This window comes from Vulpes lagopus, chromosome 12, assembly GCF_018345385.1.
Source record: "Vulpes lagopus strain Blue_001 chromosome 12, ASM1834538v1, whole genome shotgun sequence".
Taxonomy (NCBI): Eukaryota; Metazoa; Chordata; class Mammalia; order Carnivora; family Canidae; genus Vulpes; species Vulpes lagopus.
The window spans coordinates 36,375,113-36,402,788 of record NC_054835.1 but is presented as its reverse complement, the minus strand read 5'-3'; the positions used below and the strand labels follow the sequence as shown (position 1 = coordinate 36,402,788).

At 42.8% G+C, this 27,676-nt stretch overlaps 1 protein-coding gene across 1 annotated transcript; it reads left to right on the top strand.

Moving 5' to 3' along the window:
- The first annotated feature begins 1,178 nt into the window (after positions 1-1,178).
- On the top strand, positions 1,179-27,676 carry CALCOCO2 (calcium binding and coiled-coil domain 2). The gene is made up of 13 exons (XM_041726099.1): positions 1,179-1,260; positions 8,613-8,802; positions 14,053-14,155; positions 14,306-14,439; positions 15,240-15,365; positions 18,541-18,629; positions 19,024-19,093; positions 19,747-19,869; positions 20,122-20,208; positions 22,654-22,749; positions 24,860-24,995; positions 26,056-26,084; positions 26,609-27,676. The coding sequence occupies exons 2-13, from the start codon at positions 8,623-8,625 to the stop codon at positions 26,783-26,785; spliced, it is 1,350 nt and encodes a 449-aa protein (XP_041582033.1). The 5' UTR covers positions 1,179-1,260; positions 8,613-8,622; the 3' UTR covers positions 26,786-27,676.

Genomic DNA, 27,676 nt, shown 5'->3' with positions numbered 1-27,676 from the left:
AAAAGCATAATTTTGGTAACACAGAAGGTGATTTGAACTTTCAAGAAATACCCCAGTCCCTGGTTTACATATTATTTCCCCGCCAACCATTCCCAGTTGAATGCCACCCGTTTTGTGGTAAGGCAGTATAAACGTAAAGTGTCTTCAGAGGTGTAAACTCCCTAGTTAGACTGCATAGAAAAGTTTCTTTCCAGATTTAGAAGAATGCTACTCCTTGCAGAAGAGGCACTTCTAAATTTAACCAACCATAGATAGCATGGCAGGTCTTAAATAATTATTCTGACACTTGTTAAACCAGTAAGAGAAACTTTATCCAGGAGTATTGCCATAGGGATGTTATAATAGAGGAGATTGCACTCAACTCCAAATACAATAAGGTCAAGAAGATGGAAAATTACTAAGAGGAGACATCAAAGGTGGGGGAGGGGGGATTCCTGCTGAACTGACTTAACAGGATTCTTGCTAAAGACAGGCCAGGGATTGATCAATTATCAAGGGTGAGGAATCTCCTCTAAAGTGACTTAGCAGGATTCTGAGTTTGAGTTTATTTTTTACATTGCAATTAAGAAGAATAGGACCTTGACAAAATTCACGTTAAAAAAAATAATTTCTTTATAGAATGGGAATGGTGAGAATATAGGGTGGCTTAGTGGTGAAACGTCAGGGTCCTGGGATCAAGCCCCACATCAGGCTCCCTGCAGGGAGCCTGCTTTTCCCTCTGTCTATGTCTCTGCCTCTCTTTGTGTCTCTCATGAATAAATTCTTTTTTAAAAAGGGGGGTGGTTGATGAAACACAGAAACTGGGACACCCAAGGAGACTGCTGGGTCTCCTTCAGGGGCTGACGGAAGGATGATTAAATGCAAAGGGGGGGTCTCATCTATAAGACTCTTAGTGAAGTGGTATGTAGAGGCAGAAGAAAATTAAGATGACCTCTCAATGGCCTTTTCTCGTTCAGGACTGAAAGAAAATTCTGTGATTTTTTACAAGTAAACGACTCCTTCTAGGGGAAGAATAGGCTCCTTGGGATGAGATTGCTGTTCTGGATGGGAGAAAACCACCTAAGTGCAGCTGAGCAGCCCTGGAGCCCAGCACCTGAGTACTACAAGTCCCAGCAGGCACCGCGGCGGGGCGGGGCTTGGCAGCCGTTGTGACGTGGTAGGCGGGACCATACGGGATGGGCTCTCCCCTGGGTTTTTAGCTCCGCCCCTGCCCCTTGCCCTGCCCTGTTGCTGTTGCGCCGACGCCGGCTGCTACCCCCGGTGAGTCCCTGGGGTATAGGAGGGCAATTAGGGGCATTTGGACCTTTGGGTTCTCCAAATTCAGACTTTCACTCCTCAGAAAGGACCTTGGGAGGCAGAGGTGCGACTGGTTTCGGTTTTCGCTTCCTTCCATCTTTCTAGGGTGACAGTAAGTGTGAGTGGCGTCATGGAGCCCCTGGAGCTCCTTCCACGGCCCTGGAGGGTTGAGGGGCAGTTTTCTCCCTAGGAACGCAGAGTTTCGGTGCTTGTGGCCGGGTGGCAGGCTCCTTGAGTAGAAGGGACCCCCTCTGACGCGAGTCGGTGTCTTGACGTCACCGCGTCAACCCCACCCCCACCCCCGTCTTCTCACCCCCCTCCCCCCAACGGGCAGAGATCTTGGTAGTTCCTTAATCCCTATCCTTGAGGCTTCAGCATCTCTGCTATGGGGCCGAGGCGAGCCCTAGGCAAGTTACTTTCTCTTTGGCCTCAGTTTCCCTGTTTGTAAGCTTGATCCCTGAAGTCCCATTTCTTCAGATGAGGCTTTCTGTAATTGGAGATATTCTAGGCAGAAGAAAGAGCAGCTGGAGTGTAATGACCTTCTGCTTTACAGTTGATTCCCGAGAGCCCCTCCCCACCGCTACCAATCAGCCCAATTTAGCAATTTAGTCTTGGGGCTGATGTTTTCCCATTATAATTTCAACCCCTCCTGGGCTTGGGGCTGATGTTTTCCCATTATAATTTCAACCCCTCCTGGGCATGTTAACTTTTTTCTATCACTTGGATTCTTTGCTCCTGGTGCAAGCCAACAAGTGGCTATTACTGGAGTTGAGTGGAAGGATACAGATGCTATGTATTATTATTTTTTAAGATTTTATTTATTCGTGAGAGAGACAGAGAGAGAGAGAGAGGCAGAGACGCAGGCAGAGGGAGAAGCAGGCTCCATGCAGGGAGCCCGCTGTGGGACTCCATCCTGGGTCTCCAGAATCAGGCCCTGGGCTGAAGGCGGCGCTAAACCGCTGAGCCCCCCCCCCCCCCCCCCCCGGGCTGCCCAGATGCTACGTATTATAACTTACTTCCCCCTGTTGCAAAAACCGTTTAAAACCGAGGGCTCTAATGCAGTAGGTCTTTGTAGATTATGTAGAGTACGTAATTAGGGAATATCCAGGTGACTCACTTTCACAGGTATTTTCAAAGGGCTTCTGCCTGAAACTCTACCCTTGAGCAGATATGATAGCTCTGGAGTAGAAAGGACCCCAAGAAAGGTAGTAGGAGATACATAGCACCAATAAGTATTATCTTTCAAGTCAGATAGTATCTAGGCTCTTTAAACACATTGTACTTGTTGATATAATACCATGGTTCCTTATTTCCTTCAATGAAAAGAGAGACTGTTAAAATGACCTTTGACTCTCTTTTTCCTTCACCTAGGTTCATTAAAGCCGGAAAGTTTCTTAGAGATTTTCTAGCCCAATCCATGCATTTTACTGATGAAGATACTGAGGCCTAAAAGGAGGTAGTGCGACTTGGCCAAGATATCAGAGCTAGTTAGTGGCAGAACTAAGACAAGAACCCAGGTCTCTTGGCTCCTAACCTTGTTCCCTTTCCACTGCACTTTGAACCCTGCCACCACCCATGTCACTTCAGGGGTTAGCACAGTCACCCCTTTCAAGGAAAAAGTGTACCATCTCACTTAAGGTAAATAGAGGTTTAGGACACAGCTTTGAGGCTTTCACACAGTTTCTTCTATTGCCTGCATCTCATGTCCCAGAGCTGTTTTTCTTTCCTTTCCTAGTACTGCTGGCACAGCTGTTGTGGGATGTGGCTGAGGGCCTGCTTAGAACAAGCTGGGCAGCCAGTCCCAACAGTTGTTAATGAGGAGTACTACAAGCCTCCTGGAGATCTACAAGTTCTCTAAGGCACACTGAAAGATTTTAGGTAAAGAACTAGAATGAACTTGGAAATTTCTAATTAGAGCAAGTAGTTCAGTAATTTGAAGGCCAATGACTCTATTTTTGCTTTTGCTCGGAGCCATAGTTGCCACTGTCCAGGTTTTCTAAGGGTAGTTTTGAGCATCTCTTCCAGTGCACGGGAGGAGTGGGATTGAAATCAGATCATCCATTTTGCTAATAGCTACTAGTTTAGAAAGTTACATAAGCAAGATGAAGGAATTAAATAGAGTTTGGGTTTGTTTGCTTCTCTTTGTTTTTACTGTTCCCAAACGAAGAATTGATTTGCATTTCTTTCTTGGCTTTGAGAACATTTGGTTTCCTTCTGTGAACTACTGATACTGATAGTCTTCATTTCTCTAAATATGTGCCCACTGGTACAAAAGGCTAATGTAAACTGTTAGACATACTCTACAGTAGAATTTGTTATTTTTTTTTTCTTAGTGTCTGTTCTTTTTTTAATAATAAATTTATTTTTTATTGGTGTTCAATTTGCCAACATACAGAATAACACCCAGTGCTCATCCCGTCAAGTGTCCCCCCTCAGTGCCCGCCACCCAGTCACCCCCACCCCCCGCCCTCCTCCCCTTCCACCACCCCTAGTTCGTTTCCCAGAGTTAGGAGTCTTCCATGTTCTGTCTCCCTTTCTGATATTTCCTACCCATTTCTTCTCCCTTCCCCTCTATTCCCTTTCACTTTAGTTATTTTTTTAATATGCATGTCTTCTTCATGGTTCAGCATACATGGGGAAAAATCTTTAGGAAGATTGGGGAGCTGATTTGGTTGCATATTTGCATTGTTAGAGTCTGAACCAGGAAACGTTATAATATTTTAAAATTTTCCTGCTAGAAAGCATATCAGTGTGCTTTACAGATTCACTCAGCAAAAGTAGAATTAGCTGTTCATTTCTTCAGGAGAACGTAAGAGAATATATGCCCTCATGGAACAGTCATGGGAGTAGTATATTAGGCTTGAAAAGCTCATTAGATGAAAATGTGTCAGGTTTTCTTAGAAGCCAGAAGCCAGTTCAGGGGACTCATTTTAAAACACATTGCCTGTTACTGCATACATCCTCTGAGGACACTAATACTTTTGGAAACTGAGCTGGAAAAATCAGAGTCCAAGTGAAGTGCTTCTGACAGTTTGTAGAATCTCTGCATTATTTTCCCATACTCAGTGGTTTGCTTTTAGACATTCCTATTTGTTTTCCCTGCTCACTCCTCATGTGGCTAGTCTTGGGTATGAGGGTAGGAGGAGGGAATTAGGTGGAAATCCCATGATTTCTATGGGGCCTAATTCATCCCACTGCTTTTACATGACTCCATAGTTCTCCAGGCTTCTAAATGTAACTTTTGCTCTTTTACTATTTCTTACTTCCTTTCATGGATATTGTCAGAATTATAAGTGGATGGTGGAGAGGTTCTATAGTGGGAAGAGCAGTTAAAGAAGGGGAAGCTGATGCTTAAATCATTCTGCTTTTCTTTCCATGTCCTCTTTGGCCCCTCCACAAACAGTCCTTTCTGGACCGCTTTGACAGCAAGGTGATTTCCTAGCCAATTTCAGAGCCCAGTTCTCCCAAGGAACCTAATCACTAGGAAAGAGGAAAAGGTTTACTGAACAGGATCACTGATCTTAAAAATTAGTAGTAGATGCCTTCCTTCCAGAAAAAGTTTTTTTGTTTTTCAAAGATTTTATTTATTCATTCATGAGAGACACACACAGAGAGGCAGAGATATAGGCAGAGGGAAGAAGCAGGCTCCCTGTAGGGAGCCTGAAGCTAGACTTGATCCCAGGACTCTGGGATCAGGACCTGAGCCAAAGGCAGTCAACCACTGAGCCACCTAGGTGCCCCCTCCCCCCCTTTTTTTTAAAGCAGAAAAAGTTAAATGAGGTAACTCCTAACTGACCCAGGTCAGATTATCATGGTTATGCTCACAGCCTCTTCCGTCTTCAGCTTTGGTAAGAAGCAGAGAAGTGAAGCCATTGCTGTTCTCCACTCTGCCTACCTCCTCAGCTCCTTCCCCAGTCTTGGCAGAGGAGAGTTTCAAGAACAATTGAGTTCCAAATACCTAGAGAGCCGCTAGGTTCCCTCTGTGTTGTCCTGGTGATGAGATCTCTGAAATGGGAAGCTTCACGGAGTCTTACATTTTTGATCAGGAACCAACCAAGACTTGACTTTTCTAGACAGATGATTAGGTGTTTTTTTTTTTTTTTAAGATTTTGTTTATTTATTCATGAGAGACACAGAGAGAGGGGCAGAGACACAGGCAGAGGGAGAAACAGGCTCCATGCAGGGAGCCTGACGCGGGACTCGATCCCGGGTCTCTAGGATCACGCCCTGGACCGAAGGCAGGCGCTAAACCTCTGAGCCACCCAGGGATCCCCCTGATTAGGTGTTTGTATAAGTGAAAAGAGCTTAAAAAAAAAAAAAAAAAGGAAAGAAAAGAAAAGAGCTAGTTTCCTTGGGATGCCTGGGTGGTTCAGTGGTTGGGGCGCCTTTGGCCCAGGGAATAATCCTGGAGTCCTGGGATGGAGTCCCACATCGGGCTCCCTGCTTCTCCGTCTGCCTGTGTCTCTGCCTTTCTCTTTCTGTGTCTCTCATGAATAAATAAATATATAACGTTTTTTTAAGAAAAAAAATTTTTAAAGAGCTTGTTTCCACTGGCTATATGTCAACTCAAGCCTCAGAACTGAACTCTTGTGTATTTGTGTGTGTGTATGTGTGCATGCACGCATGTGTGTACACATACTGTCCTTTCTCCAGTATTCTGTTCATGAGCTTATAGATTGTTTTTCTAGTAGGAAGGAGGGTGTACGAAGCCCTCACACCCTTGGCTGGTCTTGCCTTTCAGAGTAACATCCATTTGCAAAACAGCTTGCCGGAGTTTGAGTGTAGAAGGTGGGTAATGGAGTGTGAATTTTATGGGTCCTTAAGGAAATCAAATCTGTGCCTTTTGTTTTTTTGGCACCATGCCACTTGAACCAGCTATGCCAGCTGAACCAGCCATACCAAGAATTGATATAGCACTTGGAGATTATCATCTTTTCGTCCTATTTTAGAAAAAGCTGAGAAACAGCAGCTCCTCTAAGGTATCCAACAAATTAAGAGTAGGGCTTAAAAAAAGAATTAGTCCCACGGTCATTCACACCATTGTTTACCTACAAAGCCCCCCCTTCCTTTCACTTTTTGATGAATCACATGCATTTCATTTCACTTACTCAGTGAATAGTTAATCAGCAATTACTCTGGGCTAGACATTATGTTGTATATACAGGGGTGATAGGGTTATGAAGTAAAAGAGTTGAGTACTTAGGTTAATTGAGAGATAGGCCCTGAAGCCACTCTTACCTGAGTGTTCTTTATGATCCACAGACAACAGATTAAATTATTTTACAAGCTCATAAATGCTACTCCAGGCTGAGGACAGAGGGGATATGCTGGCCTCAGTATGACTTGAGACCCCTAGGAAAGAGAGGGGTCTGCAAGCTGAGAAACCTCCCTTCCCACCCTCCCATAGCATCCAAGAGATCACACAGGCAACAGCTTATCATGAGGAACTAGTTCTGACCTAGACTGGAGTGTGACCTCCCTTTTCCTGAGAAAAACTGATCTGAGGTTTGAGGTTAAGGATGTGGCTAAACTGTGCCACAACCCAGAAAGCCAATACATTTCTTACTTCCTTAACTGAATCCCAAGAATAGTTTAGTGCCACCAAAGTCCCCTTGCCTTCTCTTGTGAAAAAATTGACTACTGGAGGAGTTGAAAGAAGAGGCCTGGTTGTTCAGAGTTGAAAATAAAATCAGGAAATAAATAGGACCAGGCAGGACTAGAAGGGCTGTGTTTTTTGGTTATTGTACTTATTTTCAGAAATTGAATGTATACAATCTTTTGTATACAACCCAAATTTATAAGGTATCATATAGTAGTCCCCTGTATGCAGCTCTCCTTCATACAGCTCTCCTTCATCTGCTATGTACAGCCACAATATTGTTTCCATTTCCCAATGAAACCCTAGGTTGAGGATCATGGACTCACTAAGTGTTAGACCTGGGGAACATTTAGAAGATGGAGTGGTGACTTTTGAGAGGCAGGAAGTGTCAGATCTCAACAATTTGAAAGACTTTGTTTCTTTTCTATATTGTTTTTACCTCCCAAATAGTTTGCCATCCTTGATCACATTTTATCTGTACTGTGACCTGCAAAAGTGAAATACAGGTTATATCCCCAGTGTTTTAAATAGGGATCCAACTTGCTTGCTGTCCCCCAAACGTAGCATTTCTCTCTTCTGTTGCTTTTATGCATGCCATTTCCTTCACCTCGAATTTCTTCACCCCCAAGCCTAAAGGCTCATCTTCCTTGAGGGCTTATGCAGGACTCTACTCACCCCTCAGAGCTCTTCTCCATTTTCCTAGCCAGTTGCATCTCTCCCTCCTTTGAACCCAAGAGCATTTTGCACTGATTCCATCTATTTGTTAGTCACTTGTTTTCTCATTTAACTACCATGTTGCTATGGGACCCTTCTGAGGGCACAGACTATACCAGAAAACAAAACAAAACTCCACAATATTAAGAAAATCACTAATATCTGGCAAGCCCTTCTTGCAGATTCTGCTAGTACTTTATTCTATCATTCTACATATTTCTACTTTGTGTGACTATATGGCAAGTAGTGAGTTAAGGCCTGCAGATTTTGCATTATTTCAGTTAATGTTAAAAAAAAAAAATGATGTAGGTGTTAATAGCCCTATTTTACAGGTGAGGGAACAGGCATTGAGCCCAGCTGATTTAAGTGTGTTGCTTAAGCTCATGCATTTAATGGCTGGTGAGGCTAGAATTTGAACTTCACTGTTCGGGTTTCAGAACCCATGCTTGTCATCGGTGCCTGTCAGATAATCTGCTCTCAACCCTACCTTTCTTCTGCACTCACACCCAGCTCCTAGCAGAATGCCTTAATACATACATGCAAAGACTTGATAATTATAGGATAAATGTAACTGAATGAAGAAACTGAAATCTAGAGAAATTGATGTTCCAAAAGTCACAGGACTTGTGGGATGAAAAATCTAGACTCTAGGTCATACCATTCCCAGCTCAGGTTATTTTCTTCTAGCCTGCCTTATTTATTTAAGGCATTTAGAAAAAGTGGAACAAACAAGCTATAAGCAGAAAATAAAGGTACATGAGGGCGGTGGTGCCTGTGGTGGAGATCAAAGACATTCTTAGAAAGTTCTTAGAGCATAGGAAGCTATGAATACAAAATGGCTCAAAGTGAAACAGAAAGCAAGTGGTATGATCTCAGTCCTTGTCAGGCCTTTGCTTTTCCTGACTTGCCTCCAATGGAATGTTCCCTGGGTGAGAGCCCAGAAATCTCCCAACATTTCAGACAACACTGTCTGAGCTTTATTTTATCCTGTATCTCATAACAGGACGCCCACCATGGAAGAGACAGTAGAAGATCCCCCCACGTCAGCTGTCTTGCTGGATCATTGTCATTTCTCTCAGGTCATCTTTAACAGTGTGGAGAAGTTCTATGTCCCTGGAGGGGATGTCACATGCTATTACACGCTCACCCAGCATTTCATTCCCCGTCGAAAGGATTGGATTGGCATCTTTAGAGTAAGTGGTTAATTTAGTACCAAGTGACTGGGAACTAGAGGTTATCTGAATGTGTGACTGTGTAATATAAGCATTTTGTGTCTTATATTTGGCCCTTTTAATTTTTTTTAAGATTTTACCTATTGAGAGAGAGAGTAGGATGTGGCATGGGGGGGGCGGGGCGGATAGAGGGATAAGCAGACTCCCTGTTGAGTGAGGAGTCCAGTGCAGGGCTCAATCCCAGGACTGAGATTATGACCTGAGCTGAAGTCAGACACTTAACCAACTGAGCCACCCAGGTGCCGCCCTCTCCCCTCCCCACCCCCCCCACCTTTTTTGGCCAAATTTAAAAAAATTTTTTTTTTTTTTTAGATTTTTTTTTTTTTTAGATTTTTAGCTCATGCTTTAGAGAGCATGAGCAGGGGGAGCAGTGGACAGAGAGGGAGAAACAGCTCTCTGCTGCACAGGGAGCCTGACACAGGGCTCGATCCCAGGACCTTGGGATCATGACCCGAGCTGAAGGCAGACCCTTAACCAACTGAGCCACCCAGGTGCCCCTTGCCAATTTTAAAATTCTAAACTAAACTCTGGCACTCCCCTACCTCCTATTCACACACCAGCATTTGCTATGGGACTCAAGTTTTAATTTCAGTTGCAAGCCAATATGGCAAATCTTATAGCCCCCCAAGTTTTATTATGCTTTCAAAGACCAAATGTAAATATTTTAAATTTATCTTATTTTGAAATATTCATCTGTGAGTTGGTGAGTGGCTCCTTAGGTAATTTCTGTGACCTTAAACGTTGCTTTCTTACTTAGAAGAGTGTTCAATTTGTTCAATATGAGTATTATGTACCTAAAAGGGATGTTGAGAAGTTACCTGGTTTGACACCGTGTGTCCAAGAGGTTTGTTCCTGAATAAGTATGATTTGCTTCTTTGTAAAGATTTCCAGGCATAGAAATTTTCTGAGGTCCCTAATACCCTTCCAGTTAAAGTACAGAAATAGTACTTTTTTTATTATAATCAACTTATTCTCTACCTTCCATTCTCCCCCCATCTGTGTGTCTCTCTCTCACATCACACACACACACACACACACACACACACACACACACACCCCATAATGACAGATATTCCTATTATATCCAGAGACAGGAAATAAAGGTCAAATATAAGTAATTTTCACTGCTGAATTCCAATGTAAGTGACCTTTGTTTTGACACTTCAGTATGTCATATGCTTATTTGCCAATGTTGTTTATCCTGAAATCAGACATCATTCTTGACTGCACTGTGAAGGAGCTGATGCTTATTCACAATCCTCATAGAGTTACTTTTCCTTAATTGTTTGGAATTCCAAGCTAAATGATGGAGCCATGGAAGCTGGCGTTTAGAGGCAGGATAGTAGACAACCAGAGAGACACTGGCAAGTATCAGGATACCTCCTGAGACTGCAGATACTGAATAATTAGACTAAAGAATGTCCTGACACAGAAAACTGACATACCGAGTGTTTCCTATTTTGGAAAAGAGAATTCCTCCCCATGTGTAGCAAAGCTGTCCAGTAGAACTTTCTACTATGGAGCTGTACCTTCACTGTCTAGTACAGTGGCCTCTAGCCACATGTAGTTATTGAGCACTTAAAACGTAGCTAATGAATTAACTAAAATTAACTTAAATTTAAATGTTCTCATGTGGCTCATGGCTGTCATTCTGGACAGTGCAGATATGGATAATTTTAAAAGAGGACAATTAGAAAATTGTTTATTTGCCTTTGAAATGTAAACTGTAATTTTTTTTTTTTTTTTTTTTTTTTTTTTGCAACACAGTTATAGTTCTGTTTAGCCTAGACTGTTTGTATTCTCCAAGGACGCAGCAACTTCCAGTGAGGACTTGACATAAACCAAATGAAAATATTATGATTTTTACTAACAGATGTTTAAAAAACATTTTTGAAAACTGCATCTATATTTGGAATGCTTCATGCATTTCAGAGGTATGACCATGACTCCATAAAGAAAACCATTAATACAAAAAATGGCCTCTCATGTTCATTGTCCATAAAGCTATTATTGATTTGAACAGCTACCCAGCCTGAAAGAAAGTTTTAAGAATAACGAAGAGAATACAAACTTTTTGAGAACATATGATGTGCAAGGTTTTTGATTAGGTTTTATGCATGCTTGCATACATGAGTATGTGTGTTTTCTAACTGAGCCTCACAGCATAGCAGCACCCTCAGGGAGTGTTATCTCTTGTGCACAGATGAATAAAATGAATTACTCAAGATGGTGACTTTCCCAAGGTCTCCCAGTGAGTAAATGGTGAACATTTGTTTGATTCCTAAACCTCTTCTTTTTTTCCTACTCTGCTGAATTCATATTAACAACAGATGGTAAATTAGAGGATTAAGAGTTGATTATAAAATGTTGTCTTTCGTATCTCCCTTGGAAAGCTCACCTGGTATTCTTATAAAATAGTCTCTCTCTTTTTCTTTCTCTTTTTTTAAAAGATTTTATTTATTTTAGAGAGAGAGCATGCATGAGGAGGGGCAGAGGGAGAGAGAGAATCTCAAGCAGACCACATGCGGAGCACAGAGCCCAATGCAGGGCCTGATCCCACAACCCTGCAATCATGACTGCAGGGTTATCAAGAGTTGGATGATATACTGAGCCACCCAGGCACCCTTCTTTTTAATTTTAAGTAAATTCCACATCATACATGGGGCTCATACTCATAACCCCGAGATTAAGAGTTGTATGCTCAGGGTGCCTAACTGGCTTAGTCAGTGGAGCTGAGCAACCCTTAATCTTGGGGTTGTGAGTTGAAGCCCCACATTGAGTGTAGAGATCACTTTAAAATTTTTTTCTGGAGCGCCTGGGTGGCTCAGTTGGTTAACTGTCTGCCTTCGGCTCAGGTAATGATCCCAGGGTCTTGAGATCAAGCCCTGCATCTGGCTCCCTCCTCAGAGGGGAGCTTGTTTCTCCCTCTGCTCCTGCTCCCCCTGCTTGTTCTTACACACTCACTCTGTCAAATAAATAACTCTTTAATTTTTTTTCTTTTTTTTTTTAAATTAAAAGTCTCAGGTAGCCCTGGTGGCGCAGCCGTTTAGCACCGCCTACAGCCCAGGATGTGATCCTGGAGACCCCGGATTGAGTCCCACGTCAGGCTCCCTCCATGGAGCCTGCTTCTCCTTCTGCCTGTGTCTCTGCCTCTCTCTCTCTGTCTCTCATGAATAAATAAATAAAATCTTTTTTTAAAAATTAATTAATTAAAAGTCTCATGCTCCACCAGCTGAGCCATTTGCAGTGCAGTCTCAACCATATTCCTCAGCTCCTCACCAGGCCTGATACGGATCCTTTCTGACACCAAGCAGGCACTTGTGAACTGTTTTTGAATGTGCTATATGCTTCATCTTCTCAATATAGCAAAAGCTACGAGCAATGATAGAGCCTAAAGTAAGTGGGACTTGGCTTTCCTGCCTTTAGTGCTTAGTCCTGTGCTCTATGTTCTCCCTTACCTGGGCATTTAAATGTTTCCAAGGACTCAGGGGACCGTCATGCCATGAGAGGCACACTGGGACTAGGACTACTCAGGTGGTGGAGTCAAGCCAGAAATTGCAGGTGGTTAGAAGTTTTCTTGTTCCAAGACTGCAGTAATTCTTAGGCCTTCCCAAATGATATTTTGGTCACAATGCATTAAGAAACTCCAGGATGTGAATGAAGACTCCATAAAATTCCTGCTTCCTGTACCACTGCAGGCCATGGTGGCTCTGAGATGCTAACAGCAATGGGGTGTGTATTAATGAGACACTAAAACATGCCCTGGTATGTTCTGATGAGCTTTCAGTGTAGCCTTTTCAACCCTGCACTGATTCCTTCATATATAAAAATGGAATTTATTTTTAGTTCTTTTTCTTCCCACTGGGCTCAGGCAGGGTCAAAATATGGCAATAAATGTAATTTCACTTCTCATTTGCTGAGTGTTCTCCCCTTGAAGACACAGTGGCTCCCTTTCTATTCTCTGGTGTGCCTTTATCTTCCAGATATGACTTGAGCCATCTTTTACCCCTCTTCACATTTACTGAGAATATTTTCCACTTAGCCAGCTTTCTGCTCTGAGGCATATTTTACAGTATACTTACATCATGACTTACTGCATTCAATACCTAGAAGAGGCCTCTATGACTACCAGATTGTTGTCAGTATCTTTGTCACCAAAAAGCCTTCATTAAGCATGAATTAAGAAAAACACTGAAGAGGGACACCTGGGTGGCTCAGCGGTTGAGCATCTGCCTTTGGCTCAGGGCGTGATCCCAGGATCTGGGATCGAGTTCCACATCGGGCTCCTTGCACAGAGCCTGCTTCTCCCTCTACCTGTGTCTCTCTCTCTCTCTCTCTCTCTCTCTCTCTCTCTCTCTCTGTGTGTCTCATGAATAAGTAAAGTCTTAAAAAAAAAAAAAAAGACACTGAAGAAAATCCTAACTGGACTCTGTTATCTGGGACCTACCTCATAATCTAAGAACGCTTTTGCCCCTCCACTCCCATATACACATGATTCAAAAACTGTATTTTGGGGGCCACCTTGGTGGCTCAGTCAGTTAAGCATCTGCCTTCGGCGCAAGTCATAATCCCACAGTCTGGGATTGAGCCCAATGTTGGGCTCTTTGCTCAGCAGGGAACCTGCTTCTCCCTCTGTCTGCCACTCCCCCTGCTTTTGCTTGATATCTCTCCTCTCTCTCTCTCTCTCTCTCTCTCTCTCTCTCTCTCTCTCTCTCTCGTCAAATAAACAAAATCTGAAGAACCGCATTTTTTAAATGTACTAGTATAACTAGGTTGGTGGGTGACAAGACTGGCCTGGACACGGGAGAAGACTGATCAATGGAGATGGCAAGTCAGAAGGACTTTGTGATTAAGAAATTCTAAAAACACTGTTGGGAGAAGGTAGCAGGATCAAGATTCACACCCCCAGAACTGTCTTAACTATTTTCCCCAGTCACTCACCATTCTCTGTCCAATGTAATGATAGAATTTTTAGAACTCTTGTCTCAGGTGTCGAGGAGTCCGTTTTCATTTCCTTCTAAGACAGGTATTCTGCACTGTGTGTGTGTGCGCCAATATCTAGTTGTATCAGACCTCCTAGCACATATAATGGACTCATTCTGTGGTATTTTCAACATAAATAAAAAATGAATGCATTTTAAGAAGACCTTGCACAAATGAGTTTCCTCTGAGCACTTTAAGATGTTGAATGAGAGCCTTCTGTCATTGCAGGTGGGATGGAAGACAACCCGTGAGTATTACACCTTCATGTGGGTCACTTTGCCTGTTGATCTAAACAGCGACTCAGCCAAACAGCAGGAAGTCCAGTTCAAAGGTGAGAAAAATACTGGATCAAAGGTGTTGAAGACAGCAACCAAGACTAATTCCCTTGAGCTTAAGCTTTCTGAGGCAAATAAAAGACTTCCAGATTTTTAGTTTTCTTAACAGACCTTATTTTGGATTAAAAATCATGTTGTGTTTACAGCTTATTACCTCCCCAAGGATGATGAGTATTACCAGTTCTGCTATGTGGATCAGGATGGTGTAGTTCGGGGAGCAAGTATCCCTTTCCAGTTCCGTCCAGAAAATGAGGATGATATCCTGGTTGTTACCACTCAGGTCTGTAAACATATCCCCTCAATCCTTTCCTGCCGTTAAGAGGAGTAATTTCAGGATAGGGTGGAATTTCTATCAATAGGCCTTTATCAGATGTCTTAACATACTACTGGGAGAAATGCATACAGTACCCACTCAAACCTACTCAGAAATGGCTTAGGAACATTGAAAGGAATCACAACAATAAGTGATTTATCCTTTCTCTAAAGCTGCTGTAACTCAGTTGGCGTTCAGTTATTCCCCTAACTTTTCCAGTTACTTAATTTTGGTCATCTGCACATCTTACCACAATTTACAAGCTCCTTTGAGGAGGGATGCACCAAATATACTTTGTAGCTCTCAGTTCTGACCCAGAGCCTGGCATACATGAATATTAGATTCTTTTAATTACTCACAGATCACCTTTCCATTCAGCCCTGTGGTAGGCAGTGAAGAATATATTAAATCACTTACTGTCTCTGGCCTCTAGGAGCTGAGTCCATTAGGAGAGACAAACTAAGTGTTTGCAAGAAAAATCTACATTCTTCTGTCATTCCCCCTTTTAATTCTTTGTGGTCTTAATTTTGTCTTTCTTTCTTGGTAATGACAGGCTCAGTGTTGTAATCATACAGATATACCTACATTATCCCCTCCCCTTCGTACTGAAGAGGTGCTCCCATTCAGGGTACATGGATGTCACCATATGGGTGGGAATCCACCAGACCCTCAGCATCCTGGCCTATGGGAATGTTCCGCTAGAGGGACTTGATTATCTATCGAGCTATAAAGGGTCAAATATGAATTTATGAGATGCTTTTTCATAGGGTGAGGTGGAAGAAATTGAACAGCACAATAAGGAGCTTTGCAAAGAAAACCAGGAGCTGAAGGACAGCTGTGTCAGCCTCCAGAAGCAGAATTCAGACATGCAGGCTGAGCTCCACAAGAAGGAGGTATGACTGCTAGTTAAATGCGAACCTGAAAACACACACACAAACCAAAAAAATGAACCTGGAGTACTGAGGTCAGATCTGGATGGTGTCTCTTTTGCTTGTGATCTTACTCCCTTATACTGATATCTTTGAATAGGCACAGTGTTAATAGTTCTTATATAGGTTACCTTATTTAAACTTTGGAGTAGGTACTATTATTACCCTGGTTTTATAGATGAGTAACCGGAGGCCTAGAAGAGTACATAATCTCTTCAGCTAATCCGTCATGGAGCCAGGATTCAAACCCAGGCAGTCTGAACACTTCTTCCTCGTTCCTACTAGACTGTAAATTATTCTTTTTGATTAGCTGGAATGTGGACGTCAAGAGAGTAAAGAGTATTACAGCAAGGTTGCAGATTATCCAAACTCTCTGCTACTTCTCTTTTGAAACATCTTTCCAATCAGCAGGTGGTAAATTAGAGTTGATAAGGAGCTAAAGAGGAGAGTCTTCTCTAAAGACTATAAAATGATTACACTGAGGTCATACCTTAGAAGTTCCAGAACACACAGACCTCAGCAGTCACCATCTTTAGAGCTCTTAATCTACAGGTAAGCACACTGGGGCCCAGAGGAAAAAGGAAGGCATCAGTTTAGTGATCACACTGGGTTAAGACTCACTTCTCTTGACTCCCAGACAGACCATTCTTTATACTTTGCTGTCACACAAATGCCTGTGATGTCCTCAGCCCTGGGCTGGTAAAGAAGTGTGGGTGACAGGTCCAGGCTGCAGATCTGGCTTATTCCAGGCAGTGAGATAACAAACAGAGATGGCAGAGGTATAACTCACAATCTGTCAGAAACCAGTGTCTGCCTAGGAGCTCTACAGCTCACCTGCCAGGTGCTAGCCAAAGAATCAGAGGGTCTGGCTTCTTGGATTAGCTCTCCTGCCGACTTGCTACCAGTTGTAAGGATAACACAAGCCAGTTTTTGTTCAACATCTACTATGTGCACTGTAAATGAGGCACTATAATCAAGCAGATCACTTCCCTTAATCCTTACAACCACCCAGCAGCTCAAGAGATGTTAAGGTGATTTGCTCCATGTCACAATCAGTTCATGACTTTGAAAGGAGCTTAGATTTGAGCTCATATTTTTTTATGTTAAAACTCATGTTTTTTAGTAATTAAAATATAAAACTTAATAAAAATGAGAGGAAAAACTCATGTACTTTACAGCCAGGACCTTATAATGGTTAAAAACCCCATATTTGGAGTTACACAGACTGGTTCTCCCACTTATTATTTGATGAAGCAGGAGAAATTTCTTAACATTTCTGAGTTTCGGTTTCCCTCTCGGGATTGATAATACTTGTATTCTGAAAGAGAAACTAATAACAGCCATGTTCATAACAGCAGCTTTCACAACAGCCAAAGGGTGGAGGCATCCCAGGTGTCCAGTGACAGATACATGGATAGACATGGTTTAGCCTGTAGATAACAATGGAATATTAATTCAGCTTTAAAAAGGAAAGAAATTCTGACACATGCTACAACATGGATAAACATCAAGGACAGTAAGCTGAATCAAATGTGTCAGACACAGAGAAACATCATGTGATTCCACTTGTATAAGGTCCCTGGAGTAGTCAACATCATAGAAACAGAGTAGAATGGTGGTGGCGGGGAGCAGAAGGGCAGGTGGGGGGAACAGGGAGTGTTTTCATGGTATAGAGCTTCAGTTATGCACCATGAAAATAGTTCTGGTTTTATAACAGTGTGAATGTACTTAATGCCAGTGAACTCTAGGCTTAAAAATGATTAAGATGGAAAATTTTATGTACCTTTTCCTACAATTTTTAAAAATTATTTTTAAAAAGATTATGAGGGGCACCTGGGTGGCTCAATGATTGAGCATCTGCCTTTGGCTCAGGTCATGATCCTGGTATCAAGTCCCACATCGGGCTTCCCACAGGGAGCCTGCTTCTTCCTCTGCCTATGTCTCTGCCTCTCTGTGTGTGTCTCTCATGAATAAATAAGATCTTAAAAATAAAAAGATTATGAATTTGTAAACCTTGAAGCTAAAAAAGAGGGAGTTGTTATTGATGCACAAGGTTGGCTGCAGAACAAAGTTGGGAAAGAAAAAAGTATAGGCCCAGTATGGGGCCACTAGCCACATATGGCTCTTGAGCACTTGAAACATGGCATCTTGTGATATGCTGTAAGCATAAAGGATGTATCGGATTTTGAAGACTTAATAAAAAAATTAAAATATTCCCCTTATTTATACTTTGAAACAATATTTCAGATATATTGGGTTAAATGTACTATTAGTAAAATGAAGTGTGTCTGTTTCTTTTTACTTTTTTATTTTCATTTTTTTATTTTTTATTTATTTTTTTAGAATATTTTATTTATATATTCATGAGAGACACAGAGAGAGGCACAGGCACAGGCAGAGCTAAAGAGGAGAGTCTCGCAGGGAGCCTGATGTGGGACTCCATCCCGGGTCTCTAGGATTAGACCCTGGGCTGAAGGTGGTGCTAAACCTCTGAGCCACCCAGGCTGCCCTCTTTTTACTTTTTAAATGTGGCTCCTAAACTTGAATTGTGTATGTGGCATTCATGAATCTATTGGACAGCACTTTTCAAAGAGAATAGTCACTTTATTTCATTCGCTGCTGTGTCTACAGTACAGGGCACTCCTTAAGTATTTGTTTAATGACACGTCTTTTTTTAAAGATTTTTTTTTTTTTTTTTTTTTTTTTAAGATTTTTTTTTTTTTAATTCATTCGTGAAAGAGAGATTGAGAGAAGAGAGGCAGGCAGAGACACAGGCAGAGGGAGAAGCAGCCTCCATGCCAGGAGCCTGACGTGGGACTCGATCTTGGGTCTCCAGGATCATGCCCTGAGCCAAAGGCAGGCGCTAAACCACTGAGCCACCCCGGGATCCCCTAATGACAAATTTTTTAATGGATGAATATAAGCTCCAGTGGAAGAGAAATTAAGATGAGTACATTTTGTGGAAAGAACAAATTAACATTTCAATATGGAAACCCCTTTACTTGGATATTTCATTCACTGTTGTGACATGTAATAAGTACCTGACAGGTAGTAAGTGCCCAGTAAATATTTATTGGCTGCTTGAGATACTAACGGTTGTCTCAGAAATGGTCTATTCCTTTGACGTCTTGATCTGCAGGAGGACCTAGAAACTTTAAAGAGCACCAATAAGAAATTGGAACAGCAAGTGAAGGCACAGAAGGACTGCTGGGAGACAGAGCTGCTTCAGTGAGTGTGATTCTTGGAAGGGAGGATCTGCTATGTTACCCACTTGGGCAGGGTCAAATTAGATCTCCAGAATTCTTTAGCAAACAGTCTTCCTATTATGGCAGTGATAGGTGTGATTCTAGGTTGGAGAATTAGTATCTGAATGGTAAAGCGAAGTAACCTGAGTTTAAGTATTAATGTGAAGTGTTGCATACGTGCAGTTTGAGGTCAGGAAGCCAAAATAGTATTGAAGAAGAGTGGATTCTGAACTCATTCCGTACCCATAGGGTCAAGGCCAAATGGATTCTGAACTAATTCCAAGCCATAGGGCCAAGGCAGCCTTCAGTCGTTGAAGGCCTGGGGGATCTGATCTGGAATGAGTGTATTTTTCACGTAGTTCTCTTTACCTCCACAGACTGAAAGAACAAAATCAGAAGATGGCCACAGAAAATGAGAAGCTGGGAGTCCAAGTGGAGCAACTCCAGGTAGGTAATGCCAGACCTTTCCCAAAGTTTACTATCTTCCCCTGGCTGTCACCCTGTGATGGCCCAGAGAGAGAAAGATCCATTTCACTGTGGTGAGTACCTAACTGTGCCTTTCAAAGTGGCAAACTAAAGTTGCAGGGGGTTTTCTACTCTTGACCACCCCCCTACCCCGTTGACCACCCCCCTACCCCGTGCCCTAGCACACCATCATTATTACAGTGCTGGTCCACAAGGAACTGAATACTTTCTTCAATTCATATATTCCATGAGTTCTTAAGATGGAGGACTGTCAGCTCTACCAGTGCTTTTCAAACTTTTTTTTTTTTTTTTTAGCTACAACATCTTTTCAAGCACTCTTTCTCAAAAGCCTAGAATGGAAAAAAATCTAGAATGTAAAGCAGGTAACAGCTGAATCACTCTTGGTTTTCGGAAGCTATGCCTTAAAGAGTGGTTTCTTGGATTTTCCTTAGTTGAGTTCTTAGACCCTTGGGGTGTGAGGGAGAGCTGAGAAGTGAAGATGTTCCAGGGATGTCCAACACTTGGGAGTTGCCGAGGAGTACACATTTCTCTGTGTTAGTGTACGTTAAGCAGTATTGTTCCTGTTCGGTTTTCCTTTTTTTATATCTTGGTTACATTCACTATTTTTGGTTTAGGCCCAGCTTTCAACTCAAGAGAAAGAAATAGAGAAGCTTGTTCAGGGCAATCAAGATAAGACAGAGCAATTGGAGCATCTGAAAAAGGAAAAGAGCCAACTCCTTCTCACTTTAACTCAACAGGTAGAGTCACAGGTGGAACCAACATTTTTTAGACATTTGCAAGAAAACATACATTGTTCTTTCTTTACTCTGTCATATACCTGGCTATCACTGGCTGTGGGAAAGGTCTCAGAGGAGGTCATCTGAGATGAGGGATCTCATGGCTCTTCTCAGAAACAAGAGAAGACTTGCTTCTCTCTCTCTGCCTCCTGCTTGCTCACTAGCTCAGCCTGTGTTTGCCCAGCAGTGGTACTGACATCTGTTTTTGTGCAGAGGGAGCACCAGAAGAAGCTGGAGCAGACGGTAGAGGAAATGAAGCAGGAAGAAACCACTGCCATGAAGAAACAACAAGAGTTAATGGCACGTCTGTCTTTGGATGGCTTTATGGGAGGGAATCTATGGGAAGGAAGGGACAGGGACTATTTTCTGGTGACAGGATAAAAAAAAGGAGAATAGTGTTTACCTCTGGACATGTTGTTCTTCACCCAGAAGGATAGAGAATTTGTCATTTACAAAACATTTAGGAGAGGTGGCCGTTTCTACGTGTGATCAGTGGTAAAGGGATATCGAAAGTACTTTATAACAGGTTGTCATCAGTAGGGCCTTGGGCCAGGAGTCACCCAGAGTCACCCCTACCCCCTTCTTATCATGGGGGCAGACAAATGAACAATTATAAAGTCAAGTTCTACAGTTAGAAAATACTGCAGTAGTCAGAATTTTTGTTATAATTTAAATTAGCATTTATCATCCTAAATTATTCTGAGCTATAGTAATATAGTAATGAAAGCCTAATTGATAATTTTCTATAATAGATTGTTGGAAAAGAGGCCTCATGGTGGTGATAGGTACCAGGAAGCCTCATTTTCTGAATTGATAGAAGGGTATGAGAAACCGTGGTGTCTGGAGAATATCTAGCTGTTGGGCTTATAAATCCCGTCGTGTATGCAGTATTATTCATTCACTCAGCCATTATTCAATCAACTAGGGAGTACCTACCATACATAAGATACTAGATATTTTAGCATGATAAACAGGAGAACAAAGTTAAGAAATCGGCCGCTCACAGGTTAAGTTTAGCCCAAAGAAATGTTTTATTTGGCCTAGGTGGTGTTTTTTCAAAAATTGAATCCATTACCAACAACTAAAAATAGGAACATTCCCCATTTTTTTTTTTTTAATGTGTATTTCTAGCTTCTTGAAAACGTAGAGCCTCTGGCAGCATGGAGCCCGTGTTCCTGCACAGCAGCGATGCCTGGGCTGGGCGGCTGCTGCATCCTTTAGATAGGCCGCATGCTCTCACTCACCTATAGCCTTCACTGTTCTGTTGCCTTCAACTCCTTCATTCAGCCACATTACTGGCACAGCCCCAGCCGCCACAGTGGAGTTTGTGACCTCTGATGTAGCAAAGGCATCACTATTTTAAGTAATCTGTCACCATTCGAAGGTTTGAACCTCCTTGTGGCAGGTATGGGTTTCCTTGGTTATTGTGGAATATATTTCAAGACCCGGGGGCTCAATTCTTTATTCCTCACATCCCCAAAGGGCCCCTACCTATGAGGACTATGTGTCTTATACCTTAGGGGCCTAGGAACAAGAAAACAGCAGTGGAGGAGCAGTTAGTACAAGAGGTGGAGCGCCTAAAAGCAAAGGTAGAGGCCGGGAAAGCCTGTTTCTTAGAGAAGTACAAAGAGTGTCAACGACTCCACAGACAGATCAGGCAACTCAGGGCTGCTGCACTGGTAGGTGACAGAGTCCAGGGGCCCAGGAAGCGTGGGGTGTGAAGGCCTGTGGTTCTTAGACCAAGCCCAGAGGACTGTCCACAGTTTTTAAGGAGAAACATTTCTCTTTCTGCTAAAAAGAGGAGGGATAGAGTGTGTGGCCAGAAACCAATCTGGGGATTCCCAGAAATAGAGGCCCCCGTCCAGCCAGGGGTCTCAGGGAAGGTTTTTGTAACCATTGGGCAGGTTTCTGTGCAGACTCAGATAGTCCTTTCTTATTTCTGCCTTTTGAGGAAGTGAAGCAGGACCAGAAGAGCCAGCAAGAGCCAATGGGGATGGGGAGCCAGGAGCCTGCAGTCACTGTCATCGGGTAGCCTCTCTGGCGTTACTACCTCAGGGTCGGCTAGAAGCGCACAGCAGTTTGGGCACCAGCGTTCAAATAAAAAAATCTTGGAAAAAAACCACAACTAGTAGGATTAGCTTAAGTGTTTTTGTGAGGTATGTGCATATGTACGTCTGTAGGTAGGAGATGGGAAGCACGGAAGCATGCCTACCAGTTTGGGGTTTATCAAATTAGATCAGCCCGGGTTCCTTGTCTCAGATAAATGCCTTCCAGGGTTCCTTCTTCCTCAGTGTCACTGGAGTCCAGATGCCTGTCCTTCCCGGGAGGGAGTCACACAGACCTATGTACCTCACACCACATCAAGTGAGACATTACTCAAGACAAAAATGCTTGTTTCCATGGTTGGGTGCAGTTAAACAGGGTTCCATTTACTCCTAATTGAGAAGTCAGTCTTAGGGCTTTCCCCAAGCTTATTACTTTTCCACTCTTTGGTCACTTATACTACCAGCTAAACCAGAAGAAATAGGCATCTCGATGCCAGGTCTTCAGGCATTTTATTAAATCACTTCTTTGTAAGCCAGCATCGTCTCCACTGTGCCTTCTCTGCACCCCAGCTCCCTTCTCCCCTACTTCAGTCCCACCACTTTGGGAAACCAGATCCTCTACAATCCCCTTGTTTTACCCCACCTCGGACCCAGATTGTAGTATGTGATCCTAATCCTAATTGTTTTTTGTTATTGACAGGATGAGAACTCTGGCCTGTCTAAAACACTGAGTGAGAACAAGATTATGTGTAGCACTCTGCAAAGAGAAAAAGAGAGGTTGGAAAAAGAAAATGATGTAAGTGTGTACAAGAGGGTAGAAACCCCAAGGCGTTTTGTTTTGTTTTGTTAAAGATTTATTTATTTGAAAGAGAGCACATGGTAGGTGCAGAGGGGAGAGGGAGAGAGAGAATCTCAAGCAGACTCCCTGCTGAGCATAGAGGCTGACTTGGGGCCCAATCTCATGACCCTAAAATCATGAGCTGAAATCAAAAGTTGGCCACTGGGGTGCCTGGATGGCTCAGTCAGTCGAGTGTCTGCCCTTGGCTCGGGTCATGGTCCCAGGGTCCTGGGATTGAGCTCCACGTTGGGTTCCCGGCTTGGCTGGGAACCTGCTTCTCCGTCTCCCTCTGCCTGCCACTCCCTTCTTGTGCTCTCTCTTCCTTTGTCAAAAAAATGGATAAAATTTTTAAAGAAAAAAAAAAAGAGTTTGCCACTTAACTGAGTGAGCCACCTGGGGGCCCCTAGAAACCTCAAGGTTTTAAGGAGAAGAATCAGGGTGACCCAGAGATGTGATAAAAACTTCACACCTATTGTAGCTATTGTCTTTGGAGAAAAATATCCTACATCATTTTTAGGCTGAGGGGACCCCTTTCCTTCAGCACAACTCTTTCCTTTTCTTCTACCAAACCAGGGCAGTAGTGACAGTCTGTGCCAGTGTTGGACCCATGGCAGGCCCCTAATAAAATGCTCTGCATTCATTTACTCATTCATTCATTCATTCATCCAATCAATATTTATTTTCTGCTGTAGATTAAACACAAGCTATTATTGGTTGATCAAGGATGATGGCAGCAAATAAGCTGCACTTGGGGGGCACCTGGCTGACTCAGTTGGAGGAGCATGTGACTCTTGATCCTCAGGGTTGTGGGTTCAAGCCCCATACTGGATATAGAGATTATTAAAAACAATAAATAAAAACTTAAAAAAAAAAAAGCTGTAGTTAAAAGTACTTTTGTGCTCTTGCATCAGAGTTAGATGTCCATGCCCTCTGGCTTCTTCTAGATCTACACCCCCCCATGGTTCTCCATCTTTCCCCTCTATAACCGTGCTGGGCCAGGCTTCTAAATGATCATCACTAGGTTTATGTCATTTATGCCAGTGCCTTTCAGCATCATAGGAGCCTTAGTCTATTTCCGGTCCTGTCATCCTCACCCTCTTGATTTAGATATATATAGGTTGACTTTGAAATCTCTGTTTCCTGGTATAGTTTGATGGGGCAATGGGAGGGAGGGAGGGAGGATACACATAATTTGCAACAGGAAGGAAAAGATCTGATATTTGAAAGTTTTAAGAGCTGTATAGTAAAGCCCTCTTAAGATGTTAAGGGGCAGTTTACTCATTTTTTTCTCTAAGAACTTTTTTTTTCTAAGAATAAATGCTGTATGTCCTTGCTTGTTTTCTCTCAAATCTCCCTCATTTCCTTCCCTGTCTTCCTCTTTTTCCTTCCTTCCTTCCTTCCTTCCTTCTCTCTCTGTTGGTATATGTATTTGAAAGGATAAAACATGAAGAAGGGAAAATTAGATGAATATTCACATTGTGTAAGAAAATTTTTCTAGGAAGGGAACTAAAAGAAGCGTTTTGCTCTCAGGGGTGCCTGGCTGACTCCATTGGTTAAGCGTCTGCCTTCCACTCAGGTCATGATCCTGGGGTCCTGGGATTGAGCCCCACATCAGGCTCCTTGCTCATCGGGGAGTCTGCTTCTCCCTCTGCCTCTCCCCCTGCTTGCGCGCATGTGCGCACACTTTCTCTCAAATATATAAATCTTAAAAAAAATTTTCTCTCAATAATGTATAACAGCTTCAACTTTAATATAGCTCCTGCCACCCTCTTATATGCACACAACTTTTGTACCCACCTTCAGTTGGTATGTATTTAGAGACTTACAAGTCTTTTTTGCATTAGTCTAAACAATTCAGTATGCATTTAAATTCAGGCATTGGGAACTGAGATCTTCAGAGTATTGAGGCTGCTGTTTTTTCCCCTTTAGAAGAATAACAATTTATCACTTCCTGGGATTCTCCAGTGCCACATTGTTCATTGAGAACTACCTGTAATGGGCATCCCCTGGCTTGTGTGGCCATTCTTTGTTGTCTTTTAACATGTCTCTATAAATGTTCTCTTCCTAGCTTTTGAAGAGGGAGAACAGCAGATTGCTGAGTTACATGGGTCTGGATTTTGACTCTTTGCCATATCAAGTACCTACTTCAGATCAAGGTGGTGCAGGACAAAATCCAGCACTTGTCTATGGAAACCCATATTCTGGTAAGACAACTGCCAGTTGAGTTAGAAGGCCCTTGCCTGCAGCCATCTCCCTGACTAAATTTTTTTTTTTTTGGTCTGAGATGCTAATTAAGACCAGTCTCATTGTTAAGACTTGCTGGGCAGAAGCTGAGGACCCAATAGAAAGATTGCCAGGCGAGGAGTGTTAATTGAGAAATAAATCTGAATCTAGAAGACGCAAATCAGATCATTCGCCTAGAGGCAGCAGACACAAATTGAGTCCCGTGGCTATATTCCAAATATATAAATCAGAGAAATGTCTCTATGCAGAAGATATACACATACAAAGCTGAGGAAGCTAATTAAGGTTTGGAAATGGAAGCATAAGAGATGGGTATGCCACCCAGGAATGGGCAGTTGTGGCAGTCATTCTGATGGCCTGACCAAGGGTAGTGGCAGCATGCCCCACAGAGACCCCGGGGTGGTTTGAAGGTCAGGAACAGGGATGAAAACCAGTCTTGTTACTCAAAGGCAGGGTGTCAGATTGTCCTTGCCAGGGACAAGGGAATAGGGAACTTTTTTCTTTTCTCCAAAAGTGATAGAAGACCTCGTTTCCTTTTCTTGACAGTTTAAAGCAGCTGTGTTCTCTTAAAAGTCACAATCAAAAAAAAAAAAAAAAGTCCCAATCAAATCTTTACAACAGGCAGGGTTACACATTTTCTCTTTCAAAATATTTTTAAGATACCTATTTGCATGGCTTTAGTCTTAAAATCTATTCTCAAATTGCTTTCTTATTAAATCATGACATTTTATTAAAATCTGATATTCCCTATGCTGAAAAGAGGAGGTATTTTTTTTCCTAATTATATAGCATAAACGTGTGTATCAAAAATGCCACTTCATTATTTTTTCCTCTTTTCCCTTTATCACTGACCTAGATCCCCTCTATCAGCAGTTAATGGTACATAGGAGAAAGAATGAGTCAGATGCAGTGGGGAGAAAGGGAATGAAGGGAGTTACAGAAACCAGCTGCTAGATGACAGCTGGAGAATCCAAGGATGGTATTTCTTTCACTGAAGGGAATCTTTTTTATGATCCTCAGGTATCCAGGAAAGTTCAGCCCCAAGCCTGGTAAGTATGTGAATCATGAGATTGCCCACACCAAATCCTTGAGAAATGCCCCTTCCTGCTCCAGTTCATGAGAGAACCATAGGGAGACTGGTTCATTTTGATAACTCCAGAAGTCACCTGGATCATTTGGGTCAAAACCCCAAGCTGAGTGAGCCTATTGTGGTGGGGAGGAGAAAGCACGGTTCACCCATCAGGTTTCCGCTGCAGATTTCCACCTGTGAGCAGAGTTGGTACCAGAACAAGGGAGGAGATGTGAACTAGGCAGCCAGCCCGACAAGATATGTCCAGCGCCCCTTCTGGGCCAGAAGTTCTCAGAGTGCTTTAACATAGTAGGTCCTTTCAATCCTGAGGTAGGAAAGCCTCAGTCAGTATCTCCAAATATGAATTTGTTCGTTCATCCTCTGCTTCTTGGGCACCTGCTGTGTACCAAGCATCCTGCTCCGTGCTGAGGATATACTAGGACTGAGACCTGGCCCCTGCCGCTTAGGGCTTACACCGGTGCTGACTGCTGCTCTTCTCCCCAGCGCACCATGAAGAGATGCCCCACCTGCAAATCAGACTTGGCTGACGACATTTTTGGTCCCACCTTGGAGCAGCAGCACATGGAGGCTCTTTGTTTGAATTGTCCAATTTGTGACAAGACCTTCCCAGCAAGAGAGAAGCAGATCTTTGAAGACCATGTGTTTTGCCACACTCTCTGAGTGTCCCAGCCTCAGGTCTATACTGTACTCGGGTTTTCATAGAGTAGAACCTATAGCTTCTACTTAGGAGTTAGGACCCATGATCCTGCCTAACATGAAATTATTAGGGATTTAACTCAGTCCTGCTGCCCTAAGGATGGAGTCACATCGATTATCTGAAGAATAGTGGTGAGCACTTACTTCCATCCTTGTGAGTTACTACCTTTTAGATCACACAATTAGCTGGGTCATCCTCACCTCTGGTGCCCAGTCTTCTGAGGGCCTTCGGTGTAAGGGCCCTGGCCTGGAACTGAGCGGGCCTTTCATTCACAACAGGCTTGACTTGAGTACGAAGTGATTCCTTTTCTGAGTTGGCCCAGTGCCCATCAAGGTCAGCTCTTGAGTATATTTGCAGTCAGCTCTCAGTCCTAACCTTGTGGCTGGTGATTGAGCAGAGATTGAGAATTTCTTCCTCCACCTCCTCCTCCTCCTCCACCTCCACCTCTACCTCCTTGTCCTCAGGTCTCTTTCTCCCACTGATTGAATTAAAGTAGCCAAAAAGGGCGCCACAGACAACTCCAACATCCAATTGCACTACCAAAGGTCTCTCATCCTGATTTCTCAGCTCCCAGCAGAAACATCTTATTCCTGAACCATGGACACAAAATATTATTTCAGTCACAGAAAGCCTTCTTTGTCTCTGGATACCTCTGGCATTTTCTACTCTTTGATCTTTCCTATTCACATAATCTTTATTGTAACTCCTTTCCTAATTATTAGTAGGACTTGTTAGAAACTGTCTGGGTCTGCCTCTTTCTGAGCAGGTGAGTTTGAATATGGATAAGTCAGAATAATGAGAACTATTGTTAACCTCTTTAATACTAAAAATAAACTTGTCCTCTATTTCGGCGA